We start from the raw sequence: 15,283 nt of genomic DNA on the forward strand, positions 1-15,283 counted from the left end.
GAGTGGGTTAAGCTGCTGCCTTCGGCTCAGGTCATGATCTCAGGGTCCTGGGATTGAGTCCCGCATCAGGCTCTCTGCTCAGCAGGGGGCCTGCTTCCCTCTCTCTCTCTCTGCCTGCCTCTCCGTCTACTTGTGATTTTTCTCTGTCAAATAAATAAATAAAAATCTTTAAAAAAAATTAATTATAAATAATAGTGGAGGAATGGAATGTAGAGTTTTTTTTTAAAGTGGATAGTTCCTGGGGTGCCTGGGTAGCTCAGTGGGTTAGGCCTCTGCCTTTGACTCAGGTCATGGTCTCAAGGTCCTGGGATCGAGCCCTGCATCGGGCTCCTTGCTCAGTGGGAAGCCTGCTTCTTCCTCTCCCTCTGTCTGCTTACTTGTAATCTGTCTCTCTGCCACGTGAATGAATGAAATCTTAAAAAAAAAAAAAAAAGTGACTGTTCCTGTTCTTACATCTGTTTGTAAAGAAAATCATAATGCCTTTAAATTACGCTTCTGTAAATAGATTACCTTTCTGCAGTGTTTAAAAAAGAAAGAAAGAAAGAAAATTAGTGAATACAGAAACCCAAAGGGTTAAAAGTTCTGTTGTAGTAATTAAAACTCTGTAACTTAGCCCTGTCTTATTTGCTTAATATAGTTACCTATTTCTAACCAAAACTAACAGTAGCACTAGTTTAAAAGCACATTATTTTTACCCTTGTGTTTAATTCTTTATCCATGTGCTTCCCTCATAATAGAGGATGGTTTTGATAGGCTAATGTTGGGCATTTAGTAAGCACACTGCCTCTACCCATTGCATTAAGACACTGAATTGAAATGGACATGTGTAAGAAATGTGCTGGTCATGACTTTTCCCTGCTGTCTTCAGTATTCCAGAGTGATATATTTGATACCATGGATTCTCAGCTTCCACCTGTATACTAGTATTCTGAACTCTGGGACACCTGGACAAATATTATTTCTGGCCTCTTATCTGACATTCTTGATTTCCTTTAGGAAAAATCTCTACTTTAGATGTCAAAATTAAATTCATCTTTATATGAAAACTTCCTTTCCCTAGACCTCTTCATTCCGGTACCCTTCTTTAGATGTTAGTGCACTAGTCTTGCCTTATTCATGATTTAAATTTCTGCCTTATTAAAATGAAAGATATACTATATGTCATGATTGTCTGGGTATACTTGTAAATGGACAAAACAACAAATGTTAGATCTGGAAATTGCCAGGAGTCCCTTTCACTGATGTTTTCTAAAGATGTCAAGTTCAAGTGCCTTCCCCACAATCCTCCCACTCCTGTTTTTCCTTTTGCTTGGATTAGGTTCTCCTTTATTTGGTTAGTTTTTGTTTTTCCTTTATGATTTAACTCCACTATCAACTCTCGACTACCTCCACCCATCTCTACCCATCTCCTACCCAGGCTAAGTTTAACTTCTTCCCATGGTAATCTGTGGCCATCAAAGCATATGTTAGACTGTAATTATTTTCCTCTGCTACCTGTGTTAAATATTTATGTTATGTCACCTCTATAACAACCACATGCTAGAGATGTTAGTACTCCTATGTAAGGGAAGAAATCAATTCTGAGAAAGGTTAAATCACTTGTGCAAGACCATGTAATTAGGAGGTAGTACAATCAGAATTGCGAACTTAGCTTTCTATAGCTATTTATGTTTCTAATATGATCTTGAATGCTGCGGAAGCTGCTTCCTTTAAGCCCAAGCCGTCTAGAAGACTGGCGGGAAATTAAGCTGGTAGCACAGCATTCTGTGGTGGAAGGCAACTCAGTGCAGTCGGCCCCTTACCCTTTCCTAACTCACATGGAGTCCTGACTATTAGGCTGAGCAGCCTGAGGAAAGCACAAGGGTAGGAGAAGGGAGTTTTTTTGTTAGTTTTTTTGTGAATTAAATTTCTGGTTGAAAGTATGTTTTGCTTACCCTTACTTTGAGATCAACTTTACTAGGAAGTTAGTTTGAATTTTTTCTATTGTAACAACAGTATGTGTTAAATGTTTCAAGCATATGTTACTATGCTGCTTACTATTATACAAAGTAAAACAAAATGTTTAACTTACACTGACTATAGTGAACTTGATAACCCCAAAGCAATCTGTGTTTGCTACAAGGTTGAAATGTGCAAGGATACCACTGCAGATGGTATTGGCTTGTCCTTTATGTTGCCTCAAACCTGAAAAACACTTCAAATAGTGGAAAGACTAAGTAAATTCATTCCTTTTTGCCAAGAAAATTGCAACCTACAGTACATTATCATGTGAGTAGTATAAGCCTAGTATTGTGTCATCGTATTTCTCTCATCTGTACTGTGTGATAAAGTTTTCAAATGTTTGCTTCTGGGGCGCCTGAGTGGCTCAGTCAGTTAAGTGGCTGACTTCGGCTCAGGTCATGATCCTGGAGTCTTGGGAATGAGCCCCATGTCAGGCTCCCTATTCAGTGGAGAGTCGGCTTCTCCCTCTGCCTGCTGCTCCCCCTGCTTGTGCTCTTTTACTCTCGCTGTACCTCACATAAATAAATAAAATCTTTAAAAAAACAGTGTTTGCTTCTGACTCTCAAATCTCTATCTCTAGGCTGGCTTACTTTTCTTTTCTCCAGCTGCCTATTGGCCATCTCTCTATGTTTAAATGTCTCACTAGTAACCCAAGTCCTGGCCAAGGCTTAATTCATTATCTTTGTTTCCCAGACTTTTCTGTTTTGTGACTTCGTTTTCTACTCCCTGGTATCAGTATTCTCTAGAGAAGAATTTTAGATCCTGACTTTTTTCTTATTCATTCTCTGCAAAACCAATTTGTTGCACTGTCCTACCAATTTTTCATCCATGACGTATCTCAAATCTATTTTTTCCTTTTAATTTATTTTGTTACTACCCTCATTCAGGTCTTTATTTCTAGCCTTGGCTGTTGCTCTAGTCTACAGACTTGTCTTCCATCTCCTTGCTTTTCTTTCCCTTCCAGTCATTACCATCAGAACAGTCTTCCTAAAACCTCATTAAGTTATCACAATTGCAGGGTGCCTGGGTGGCTCAGTGGGTTAAGCCTCTGCCTTCGGCTTGGGTCATGATCTCAGGGTCCTGGGATCGAGGATAATAAAATAATAATAATAATAAAATAAATAATAATAAATAAAATCTTAAAAAAAAAAGATAGCACAGTTGCTTTCTGTTGACTGTAGAAATAAGACTGTGACTCTCCATTACCAACTCGGCCCTTTAGTTAAATACTTCTTAGACCACTTAAAAACCACAGAAATGTCAGATCCAACACTGTTTTAAAAATTAAAAATTAAAACCTTACACCCTCCTCAGACCTATGGAATTAGAATCTCCAAGGGAGGAGCCTGGGAAGCTATACTTTTTTTTTTTTTTTTTTTTTGGTGGAAGTTATACTTTTAATGAATTCCTTGGAATTCTTAACAGGGAAAGGTAGAAAACACTGTGTTAGCAGATCTGAACTATTTGTTGTTCTGTATATATGTTTTGTGTTTTTCTTTCTGTATGTCTTTTTTCATGTTCTTTTCCCTGCATGAAGTATCCTGTCCCATTCTGGATGTCAAAGTCGTATTTATTTTCAACACATAAAATATCATCTTTTCCAAATGTCTTTTCTTAATCATTCCTTTTTCTTATCTAACGTTTGTCTGGCTTGTAATGCTTACATTTTCCTTTTAAAAATATCCATTTTGTTTTATTACACAAGAACCATGACTGTGTTCTCAATGTATACTAAAACATTATGCCCTTTTCTTTCTGCCCTATTAAGTGTGTAGAGTCCTAGGCTGTGAGCTCTCTGTTGGTAAACTGTGCCATCGTTGAGGGGCAGTGTGTTGGAGCAGAAAGACATGGATTTGGGATCATACACACTGATACTGGCTCTTCACTTTCCACTGATACTCTGTGACTTTGTAAAACTTAGGCTCTCTGAGCCTCAACTTTCTTCTTTGTAGCATGAAAATACCAGGAACCATTTAGAGTTGTGAAATAAGGAAGTGGATAGTCATTACTTTGATTCAATATGCAATCTCGGAAAATGGTTTTGAAATTTAAACGTCTTAAGCAGTATACTCTATGTTATAATTTATATTTGATTCTCAGAAAGCTGAAGAATATCAATCTTTGGTATGATTGTGGTTATTAGGCAGAAGGTGCTAAAGCAGTCTAGAAGGTTGGCAAAAAAAAAACTTTACCAACAGTTTAGCTTTCTGGGGTTGGAAGCCTTAACTCAGCACAATTGCCTGACTGTTCTTCCTGAGCACTCCCACTGGGTCCTGGATAGTAGCTTGAGCAGCATGTAAGAGCACTTGGGTACACGTGTATATCATGATCCCCCAACAACCCATTCTTCTCTACATGTGAATGCATCTTGGCACTTTGTACAGAGTCTTTGGCTCACAGAATTCACCTGTTTTGTCTGTTTATATAGTAAAATGAATAAGTTTAGCTTGAGAAAATAGATCAACGATAAAAAGAAATCATTGAAGTTTATTGGCTTAGAGGAAAGGAAATTTCTCTAGAGGGCATGAGATGAATTTTAGAGTGAATCACAATGGAAGTACAGTTTATTTATTTTCCTTTTTACTGTTATTCAGACTTTAAGAACCTTCTAATACATTTTACCTTTGGAGTAAAATGAAACCTTGGTAAGAAAAAGGAACACTAGCCTGAATATTGGAAAAGTATGACCAATAGATAAATTTCTTAAAAGTTAGCCTTACTGTTTTAAACACATCTAATAATTAGAACCAAAGTCAAGTAAGTATCTTTTACAAAGACTAAGAACAATTTTCAGTTTCAGGGCTTGCATGAAATTAAATATTTGCAGAGGTCTTAAAAATAATTTGTTTCATTATTCATTTGCTTATCAAGTTTCTTTTTTCAGTGACTCCACAGTATGTTAAGCTTTATTCCAGAACCTGTCTAACATCACAAGTTAATAATTGGTAAAGTCTGAATTGGGGCTTTGCTTTATGTGAAAGGAGAAAGAAGATGGAGTCCCCTCTGGTTTATGGATTACCAGTGTGGGATTACAGACACTACTTCACCCCACTCATTTATTCATAACAAGGTACCTCTCCCACATGGGTTAGCTTTCCTTCCTTATTTATTTCAGTATCTTTCTACTACCTGATAAAATCTCTTTTAGAATAATAGAATTTTATAGCTCAAAGGGATCTAGTCCAACTTCCTTGCTTTATAGATGAGGAAACTGAGACTCTGGTTAAGTGACTTGCCAGACTGACTTAATTTCCTTTTTGATAGGATTGCATGATAGAATGAGGCCGTAATAACATATTTTGAGTTCCAGAGAGTACATTGTCAGAGTCTCTCATCATAGTCTTGTGGACAACATGAGGAAATTTGATCTGGGAGATAGTCTAGTCAGATGGATTTATATCTGATCGAATACTTCTGCCCAAAGAGTGCTTTGTTGTCAACCTGCGCATGATTATTTGAACTAGTCAGTTAAAGTGTAATAGGAGTACATGTAAATTCTATACTTGAGTTTAATGCAATCAGCTGAATAGGTATAAGACTTAATAGCCTGTAAGCTCTAGTTGAATTATTAAGAGTAAGGTCTCTGGAATAAGAAATTTAACATTCTTTGCATTTTGGGTGATCACGTTTATAGCGTTTCGTTCAGTTCAGAACGTATTTAAGAAGGATACTGACAAAAGAGAAAGAAGGAGAGAGAGAAAGGGCAAGAAAGAAAGAAACTGACAAACTAGATGCATTCAGAAGAAGGGAGGATCGTGAGGAGGACGGTGATAAAGCCAAGAACCACTCCACATGGAGAATGCTTGAGGACCTGGATATACTTTGGAGAAATAAAAGCTAAGTAAAAATATGATCCTAGGCTTCAGACATTCAAAAAGTTTTTATGGAAGATCCCTCCTTTCATTTTGCTTCTTAAATGTTAGTTTTATTCAAATGTCTCCACTGGTTTAAAGGTTACTCCTGAATCTTTGTATATAACTTAAAAACAGATGTCAGAAAATATTTTTCAAGTGAGAGCTTACAATCAGACAAGTAGTTTTCATGAGGCAGGTTAAATGGTAGATTCATTATAAAAGTATCGCAATAGCTAGATTTAAAAATATTGATTCAGTTGTGCCACACTTACAGTGATACACATAGTATTTCTCTCACTGCAAGATATGCCAACATTTTACATCAAATCCCAAGTTATAAGAAGGCTTTTTCCTCACCCCAAAAAAGTTATATTGATAGACAAATACACTGCTTTTGAAAATAAAGTAAGAATATTTTGTCATATTCTTGTTTAGTCCAAGAAATTAAGCTTTCCCAGGAGGTTAGGATTGGTGGGAGAGGAAGTGGCAGACATGGCATGGAGAGTGCCACTAGGCCTTTTGCACAGAGGTTGTAAGAAGTGTTGAACAGTCTTTTATATAAACTGTTTTTGCCTCATTATATTGTATTAAACTTAATCTTTCTAATTGTTTACATTGAAGTAATTTTAAAAAGATGTTAATATATTTATGTTTGTCTCATATTTCTGCTGTAACTAATTACGATAATTTAGTGGCCTGAAGCAAAACAAATTTAATATGTTACAGTCCGGAGGTCAGAAGTCCAAAGCAGGTTTCAATTGGCTCCATATTGGGGTATTGGCGGGGCTGCCTTCCTTCTGGAGGCTCTGGGGAGAATCTCTTCCCTTAACTTTTCCAACTTCTAGAGCTCATTTGCATTCCTTGGTTTGTGGCCCCTTCTTCCATCTTCAAAGCTAACAACAGATCATAGCTTCTTTCTTATGCTTTATCTTTATGAAACAGACTCTCCTGCCTCCCTCTTTTACTTGTAAGGACCTTTGTGAGAACACTGGATATACTCTGACAATCCAGGATAGTCTCCTCATCTCAGAATCCTTAATTTATCTGCAAAGTCCCTTTTGCTATGTAAAGTAACAAAGTTACAGGTTTTAAGAACTAGGACGCAGACATCTTTAGGGAGCCATTATTGTACCTACCAGTCTCTTTGTATTTAAACTAAGCTCTCTGTAGTTCTAGAAGGTAGGACTAAGATTGGTTGGATGGTTGGAAATTACACATAGATTTTTTTTTCTCCAATTACAGAGAGAACTGTCCAACTTTAGAAAACATTTGAAAAGGAGTGATTTGTGTGTATGTCTAAGGAAAAGCTCCTTTCAGGTGTTGAAAACACTGGCTGACTAGTTAGCAGTGATGTCAAAAAGATTCCTGCATTGGGTGGGAGACTAGATTAAGTGGCCTATAAGATCTGTTTGTTTCTAAGTTTTTCTGTCTGTGCTTCAGGTCAAAGAATGTAATAGGATTCTTCAGAGAAGCAGAATACGTGTATACATGTAATTCTGTGCAGTATAGCCTATGTGTTTGAAAAACAATTGTGTGCATTTATTTCAAATTACTCTTGTGAACTATTTTCTAAGTTTTACTATCTGGGTCAAAGAATTAGTTTAGCTGTATGTAAATCATACATACAGCTAAAGCATACCAATCATAATATTTGGAAATAGTAACCAATAAACTTATTTTGAAGGATTTATCACTTTTAGGAAGAAAAAGTATTTTTTAAAAAAGATTTTATTTATTTTATTTGACAGATAGAGATCACAAGCAGACAGAGAGGCAGGCAGAGAGAGAGAGAGGAGGAAGCAGGCTCCCTGCTGAGCAGAGAGCCTGATGCAGGCTCAATCCCAAGACCCTGGGATCATGACCCGATCCGAAGGCAGAGGCTTTAACCCACTGAGCCACCCAGGCACTCCCAAAAAGTATTTTCAATCAGTGTGAGAGTTAGCTTCTTATTTATAAAGCTTTAATTTGTATTGAAAATTTCAGGAACATGTATCTTTTGTTAGCCATATTCTAACAGTACTAGATTTTATGTAAATGTGTTAACTTCTTCTTTTGGAAAACTTATTTCTTCTTATGATTATATCCTACATTTTCCCCTAGAGCATGAAGGGAAAAAGCAAAAGTAGTCATGACTTGCTTAAGGATGATCCCCATCTCAGTTCTGTTCCAGCTGTTGGAAGGTTAGTATGCTACAAGTGTGATCCTAAATGATTCTCTGGCTCAGATATTTTCTTGCTGCCTTTGTAAGAAAAAAGTCAGTTCACTCTCTCTTTTTTAAAAATCTTTTTATTTGAGCGAGAGTGTGTGCCATGGGTGTTGGGAGTGCTGGAGGGAGAGGGCGAAGAATCTCAAGCAGACTCCCCACTGAGGGCAGAGCCTAGTGCAGGGCTCAGTCTCACAACCCTGAGATCACAACCTGAGCAAAAATCCAGAGTCAGACACTTAACTGACTAAGCCACCCAGCACCCTGGTCAGTTCTCTTAAGTGCAATTTTTTTAAACTCAGACAAATAACGAAAGCATTTTGGTGATGGAGGTAACAGAGCTTCTAGCACAATGGAGGGAAGCATTCTGGCCCCTTTCATTTCGTCTTGCTATCTATTTCTTCTGGGCTAATTAAAATTAATTGCTTAACTTACATCTTGGTATAGTTTGAATAGGAAACAGTTTGCTTTAAAAGTTTAATGTTTAATTCAGAGTTACTTTGTTAGCTTTTTCCTTAAAGCATTTTTGTGCCAGTTGGTACCATAGGTAAACAGGGCCGAGTTGAAAGGTTATGTGAAGAAGTCACCACATTTTAGACCAATCCATTGAGTAGTTCTTTCTTATACATTTTGGTAGTTATCAGGAAATGTCTCTCTCTGTTGCTTCTCTTGGAGAAGGGAAGATGTCTTCTGTTAAATACAGTTGCACATGATATATTGGGTCAGTGTCTCAAAGGGGATTAAAATGCTATTGCGTTGAGTTTAGCTTGTTTTCAAAAATTCTATGTAAAAAAAATCTTTTCTTAATATCCTTGTATTTGAAGGATTTGGTTTTTTCTGCCAGAGTACATCAAGCTGATGGAAAAAATTGTTCACTGCAGCCCTTTATTTATAAAAACAGCACCGTTAGTTGTTGTTTGCTTTTTTCCCATTAATTCTAGTTAATTTATATGTGTGCTCATGGAGCATTGTTCTTATTCTATTTGTAAAAATGACTGTGTTGTAGAATGTTTCTATTTGTTCTACAATTTCATTCAGAAATTCCTTTGTTGAGGTAGGTCTTTGAACTATTCATCCTAACAAAGTATTTCAAATTTTGAATGATCTAGAATTTGAATAATTTTAGTAGTTTCACTCTGAGGCTAAAATTTTCCTGTTTTCATTCCTTTTGTAGTGAAAAAGATGATGCAGTAGGAGAGTCAACCAATGTAAGTATTAACTTTAGTATATAGTTTGAACAATTAATAGAAAATTCAAAATGTTTATAAAAATTTAATATTTTTCTTAAAAGGTAGTATATGTTACATTTATAATTATATATTTAAATTTTTGAAAAAATTAAAAATCTGAGAAGTAAATCATTTATTTTGATTGGAATATTTCCTTCCAAGCATATGTGTAGATGTGTATGTATTACCCTACAAAATTGAAATCTTACATGTTTATGAATTGCTAACCTGTTTTTTCTCCCTCTCACTACCTGAATACTCAAAATTCAGATGTCATTGATTTTATTTTATTATGTTAAAAGTTTAAATGTTGATGCATGGGTATCCTACATGGTGTATGGGAAAATGCTTCGATTAGTTATTTATAGTATTCCTTTATATACAGAATTCTGAAGATCCTTTTTCAAGACTATGTTGATCTTTCTTTATTAGTTGTATTGGGTAAAGACTTGAAGGTGATGAGAGGGCAGGCAATGCAGATACATGGAATATGAGTGATTCGAGATAGAAAGAACACCAGCTCTAACTGGTGATTCTTATGATTTTATCCTACATTTTTCCCTAGAAAAATGGTGTTGCTGGCCTGGAGTTGTGGGAAATTATGTCCAGGAGGTATAGAATGTATAGGGTTGTAAGTGAGTTGGGGATCCACTGGAGGATTCTGAGAAGAGGAGTAGGTGGTATAACTAAGATTATAGGAGGAAATCTCAGCTCCTCCACCTCCTGATTCTACTGGAATTAATCTCTAGTTGAGGTCAACTGCCTGCAGAAGCCACATTGCCCACTGGGAAAGAATAGGAATATAGATAGACACAATATCCTGGGTAATACAGAGGGAGTACAGCCCATGTTGCACAGAAGGGCTATGGGTTAGTGAGCAAACACCCCTTATTTGGGTATCCCATACTTACATAGTTGGCCTAGAGCAGACCCCAGGAGAATTCCCACCTGGAATAGATTCTTCAAGCCCCTACTAATTAAAGACAAAAGAAAACAAAAAACAAAACTGGCCTAGATAGAATGCAATGACGAGAGTCTGAGATGGATCTCTGGAAGTTTAAGGGGAAAAGGGATGCCTGGCAAATATTCCACTTCAATTTCTACAGGATGGAGAATATGAAGGTGCAGAGCATGATGAATATATTGATGGTGATGAGAAGAATCTGATGAGAGAACGAATTGCAAAAAAGTTAAAAAAGGACGCAAATGGAAATGTTAAGTCATCTGGAGAAGGAGACGTGAAGAAATCAGTTAGCTGCAGGTGAGTCAATTACTGTGTGTCTGACAGTTGTCAGTTTGTCTTTTTTAGACTTCACTTTAAATTAGTATGAAGTCCTCTATTCAACTTATTTTTTTAAGCACTATTTTCATAATGTTTGATATGTATGCCATTTGTGTGTTAGCCTATTTGGAGGCCTAAAATAGATCATTTTTAAAGTACTTATAGCAGTGGTCCCCTGAGTCAAATTCTACTTCATTTCTTTCTACTCTCTTCTTTAAAAGCCACTGTAAATTTTCATATGTGGGGTAAACAACATATTAGTTACATGTGGAAGGCCATGAAATGAACAGAGTGTTCTATAGAATAAAAAAAGAAGTCCTCAGATTTAGGTGAGTAAAATTTGTCAAAATTGCTTGTGAAAGTATGTGGGCCTGAAAACATTCCTAAATATCTTTTCAAGTCTGATTCGTACTATATACATCTCCTAATCTCAGTGGTATCATGAAAGAAATGTCAGCAAATGTGTGATGATAGTTGTTGAGTTTTGTGACTCCTGAAATTCAATTTAATTGAAAAGCTCTCCTTTGTGATTCTGTTATTACAGCTGTATGGTATACATTTAAATAATACTGCTTTAACTATCTTATTATTTATTTGAGAGAGAGAGAGAGAGAGCATGCCCACAGAGAGAGAGTGAGAGTGAGAAACAGACTCTCTGCTTAACAAGGAGCCTGATGTCGGGCTCCATCCCAGGACTCTGGGATCATGACCTAAGCCAAAGGCAGATGCTTAACCGACTGACTGGGCCACCTCGGTGTCCCTAAGTAATATTGCATCATAAAAGGTTTTCGGGGACCTGGATGGCTCTGTCAGTTAGGTATCTCAGAGTCATGACCTCAGGGTCCTGGGATCGAGCGCTTTGTCGGGCTCCCTGCTCAGCAGGGTGTCTTCTTCTCCTTCTCCCTCTCCTTCTGTCCTTCCCACACAACTAGTTCTTTCTCTCTCAAATAAATAAGTAAAATCTTAAAAAAAAATTTTTTTTGGATTATACACATTTGTTGATAAAATAGATGTAACTACATATAAACAGTATTCTTTTTCTCTATTTCTGTTTTATGTAGAAAAACATTTTAAAAAAGAAAAACTTAAAAATGAAAAACATTTCAATGTTTTCATTGCTTCACTCCCTTAATTTTTTCTTTATGTAACCAGAAAAGTAATTCCCAGAAATTCCCACTGATAGTATAAGCTTCTATATTCAGAAATAGTAATTAAATATAGTAGATTACCTTTGGGCCACTATTGACAATATTTTAGCGCTTATACATCACATCAGCTCAGTAAGTTTAAGTCAGATTACATATACAATCAATATATTTTTTTCTCTCTTTCATTCAAGACATGCATTTTCTGATTGTTAAGAGCTATGAATTTTTTAAAGATTAGGTTTATAATGTGACAAAAATATATTTTCAGTTTTTAAAAAAGATTTATTTATATTTAGAGAGAGAGAAAGAGCACATATATGGGGAGGTGGTGCAGAGGGAAAGGGAGAGTATGAATCTCAAACAGACTCCAAGCTGAGCACGGAGCCTGAGCACGGGCTCTGTCTCAAAACCCTGAGATCATGACCTGAACCAAAACCAAGAGTCAGATGCTCAACCAACTGAGTCACCCAGATGCCCCCATTTTTAGTTTTTAATAGATGAAACAAATAGTTGTTATGTTTAAGTGCTTAATTCCTCAATTCTACTGTCTTATTGGCTTTCATAACAATTTCCAGTACTACACCTGGCTTCCTGCTCTGTGAAATAAGAGTAACTCCTTCCACTATACTCTTTTCTTTTCCCCTCCCTGCCCTTTTGAGACCGATCCTTAGTTTCTTCTCCTCTGCTGCAAAGGGAAAGGAATCTCTCTACCCAAAGTGATTCCACCCTCTTTCCCATCTTTAGTTTTCTCTCTTTACTGGTTCCTTTCCTTCAGCTTACGAATAGACTTAAACCTCTCCCAGCATTCAAGAGTGAAAACAAACAAAACTATTCCATTTTATTTCCTGTTCCCACCTTATTACTTCCTATTTATTTCTAAATATCCAACAGTTAGATTCTCCCTCATCATTCCACTGAAACTACTCTCACTAAGGCCTTCTAATTGGCAAATCTAATGGCTGCTTTGCAATTTTTGTTTTTCTTGGTGTCTCTGCTGTGGAATATTGGGCATTTTTTTATCTCTTGTCTCTTGAAACCCATTTTGTTGCAGAACTTTGCTACTTAAATTGTGATCTAGTAACATTAGTATCACTTGGGAAATATTTAGAAATACTGAGTTTCAGGCCTGTCCCACACTTGAGGAATCAATCTGCATTTTACAAGAATCCCAGCTGATCTGTATGCATACTAACTTTTGAGAAACACTCTTCTAGAATACCAATTTTTAATTCCCCTGTTACTGGACTAGTTCAAGTTTGTATATCATCTTACCTCCAAGGTCAGCAACTTGGTAGTACCATTTCTGACTCCTTAGGGTGTACATATTACACCTTTCTTTTCTTTTTTTTTTTTTTTAAAGGAGATTTTATTTTATTTTATTTTTAAGATTTTATTTATTTATTTGACACAGACAGACACAGTGAGAGAGGGAATCCAAGCAGGGGGAGAGGGAGATGGAGAAGCAGTCTTCCTGAGGAGCAGGGAGCCTGATGCGGGACTCGATTCCAGGACCCTGGGATCATGACCTGAGCCAAAGGCAGACATTTAACACCTGAGTCACCCAGGCGCCCCCATACTACACCTTTTTTTACATGTCTGTGATAGTATGATGTTAGCTTATACCTTTATTTCCTTCCTTATGTACCCTTATTCTGTACTTTTCTTGAAGTTAACTTCTCAAAGGCAGAAAATTGTACCATTTGTTTGTGTTTTTCCACGGTCAAATATCATAGGTACCCAAATATTTGTATAAACAAATGAACAACATCAAAATGATTGAATTTTTCTTTAACAAATCACTTTCACCTCTAGATCTTGTAAGTAACTTGCTTGTATTTATCATATGGGATTTACTGGTTTACCTATCTATCCCTTGCCTAGATTAAATTTCTCCAGAGATTATATCCTTTTTTATCTTTTCGTTTAAAAAAGTTTTTATTTATTTGAGAGAGAGAACGAGCAGGTGAGGGTGAGAGCAACAGGGAGAAGCAGACTCCCCACTGAGCAGCGAGCCTGACGTGGGGCTCAATCCCAGGACCTTGGGATCATGGCCTGAGCTGAAGGCAGACGCTTAAATGACTAAGCCACCCAGGTGCCCTGTGGCCTTTTTATCTTTACATCCTCTGAGTCTAGTATAGTAAGTAGATGGTCCTTAAGTTTGTATGAATAGATTAATAAATGAATAAATATATCTGTGATGAGGACATTAGAGGAATAGTTTTTCATTCCCAACTTTCTGTTAGATTCCCTGGGGGAATATTCAAAGAAATACTGATAGCTAGGCCCCATCTTCACAGATTCTGAATCATTTGGTCTGAAGGAAAACCTGGACACATCCCCCTCTTTAACTTTTTAGCTTTTAATTAAAGTATATTATACATACAGAATATATTTGTCTTAGCTCTATTTCACAGTGCACATATAATAATTATATAGCTTGCTAAATTTTTACAAACCATATATACTCATACCCATCATCCAGATCAAGAAACAGAAAATTCTATCACCCAGAAATCTCCCTCTTGCCCCATCTCCCTCCCCTCACCTTCTAAGAGTAACTGCTTTTCTAACTTGTAAGAACAGATACTAGTTTAGGGCAACAATACTTTTTAAAATCTCCCCAGATATACTAATGTGCCTCCAGAGTTAAGAACTCTATTCCCCTTTAACCAGAATTAGAGCAGAGATCAATGAGTTAGAAACTAGAGATACAGTAAACACATTAACAAAACTAGAAGCTGGTTCTTTGAAAGAATCAATAAGATTGATAAAACACTGGCCAAACTAATTGAAAAGAAAAGTGAGAGGACTGAAATTAATAAAATTATGAATGAAAGGGGAGAGATCATGAGTAACACCAAGGAAATAGAAACAATATCAGAAATGACTATCAACAGTTATATGCCAGTAAGTTAAGCAACCTAGATGAAATGGATGCATTCCTAGAAACCTATAAACTTCCAAGACTGAAACAGGAAGAAACTGACAATCTGAATAGACCAATATCTAGTAACAAGATTGAAGCAGTGATCAAAAACCTCCCAAAAATCAAGAGCCCAGCACCTGATGGATTTCCTGGGGAATTCTACCAAACATTCAAAGAAGAGATAATACCTATACTCCTGAAGCTATTTCAAAAAAATAGAAACAGAAGGAAAACTTCCAGACTCTTTCTATGAAGTCAGCATTACCCTGATCCCCAAACCAGGCAAAGACCCCATCAAAAAGAATTTCAGACCAATATCCCTGATGAATGTGGATGCCAAGATTCTCAGTAAGATACTAGCTGATAGGATCCAACAGTACCTTAAAAAGATTATCCACTATGGGATGCATCCCTGGGATGCAAGGGTGGTTCAAAATTCACAAATCAGGGGCGCCTGGGTGGCTCAGTGGGTTGAGCCGCTGCCTTCAGCTCGGGTCATGATCGCAGGGTCCTGGGATCGAGCCCCACATCGGGCTCTCTGCTCAGCTGGGAGCCTGCTTCCTTCTCTCTCTCTCTGCCTGCCTCTCTGCCTGCTTGTGATCTCTCTCTCTCTGTCAAATATATAAATAAAATCTTTAAA

General features: G+C 36.9%; 1 protein-coding gene across 3 annotated transcripts in view; it reads left to right on the forward strand.

The window, feature by feature from the left end:
• Positions 1-15,283, forward strand: part of CWC27 (CWC27 spliceosome associated cyclophilin) — a 196,709-nt gene that overhangs the window by 21,554 nt on the left and 159,872 nt on the right. For all 3 annotated transcript variants that reach the window (XM_059417956.1, XM_059417955.1, XM_059417954.1), the window contains exons 8-10: positions 7,956-8,035; positions 9,233-9,266; positions 10,394-10,548. In XM_059417956.1, coding sequence (XP_059273939.1) covers positions 7,956-8,035; positions 9,233-9,266; positions 10,394-10,548 — 269 coding nt within the window. The remainder of the gene's footprint in view (positions 1-7,955; positions 8,036-9,232; positions 9,267-10,393; positions 10,549-15,283) is intronic.

This window comes from Mustela nigripes, chromosome 12, assembly GCF_022355385.1.
Source record: "Mustela nigripes isolate SB6536 chromosome 12, MUSNIG.SB6536, whole genome shotgun sequence".
In the NCBI taxonomy this organism is placed as follows: Eukaryota; Metazoa; Chordata; class Mammalia; order Carnivora; family Mustelidae; genus Mustela; species Mustela nigripes.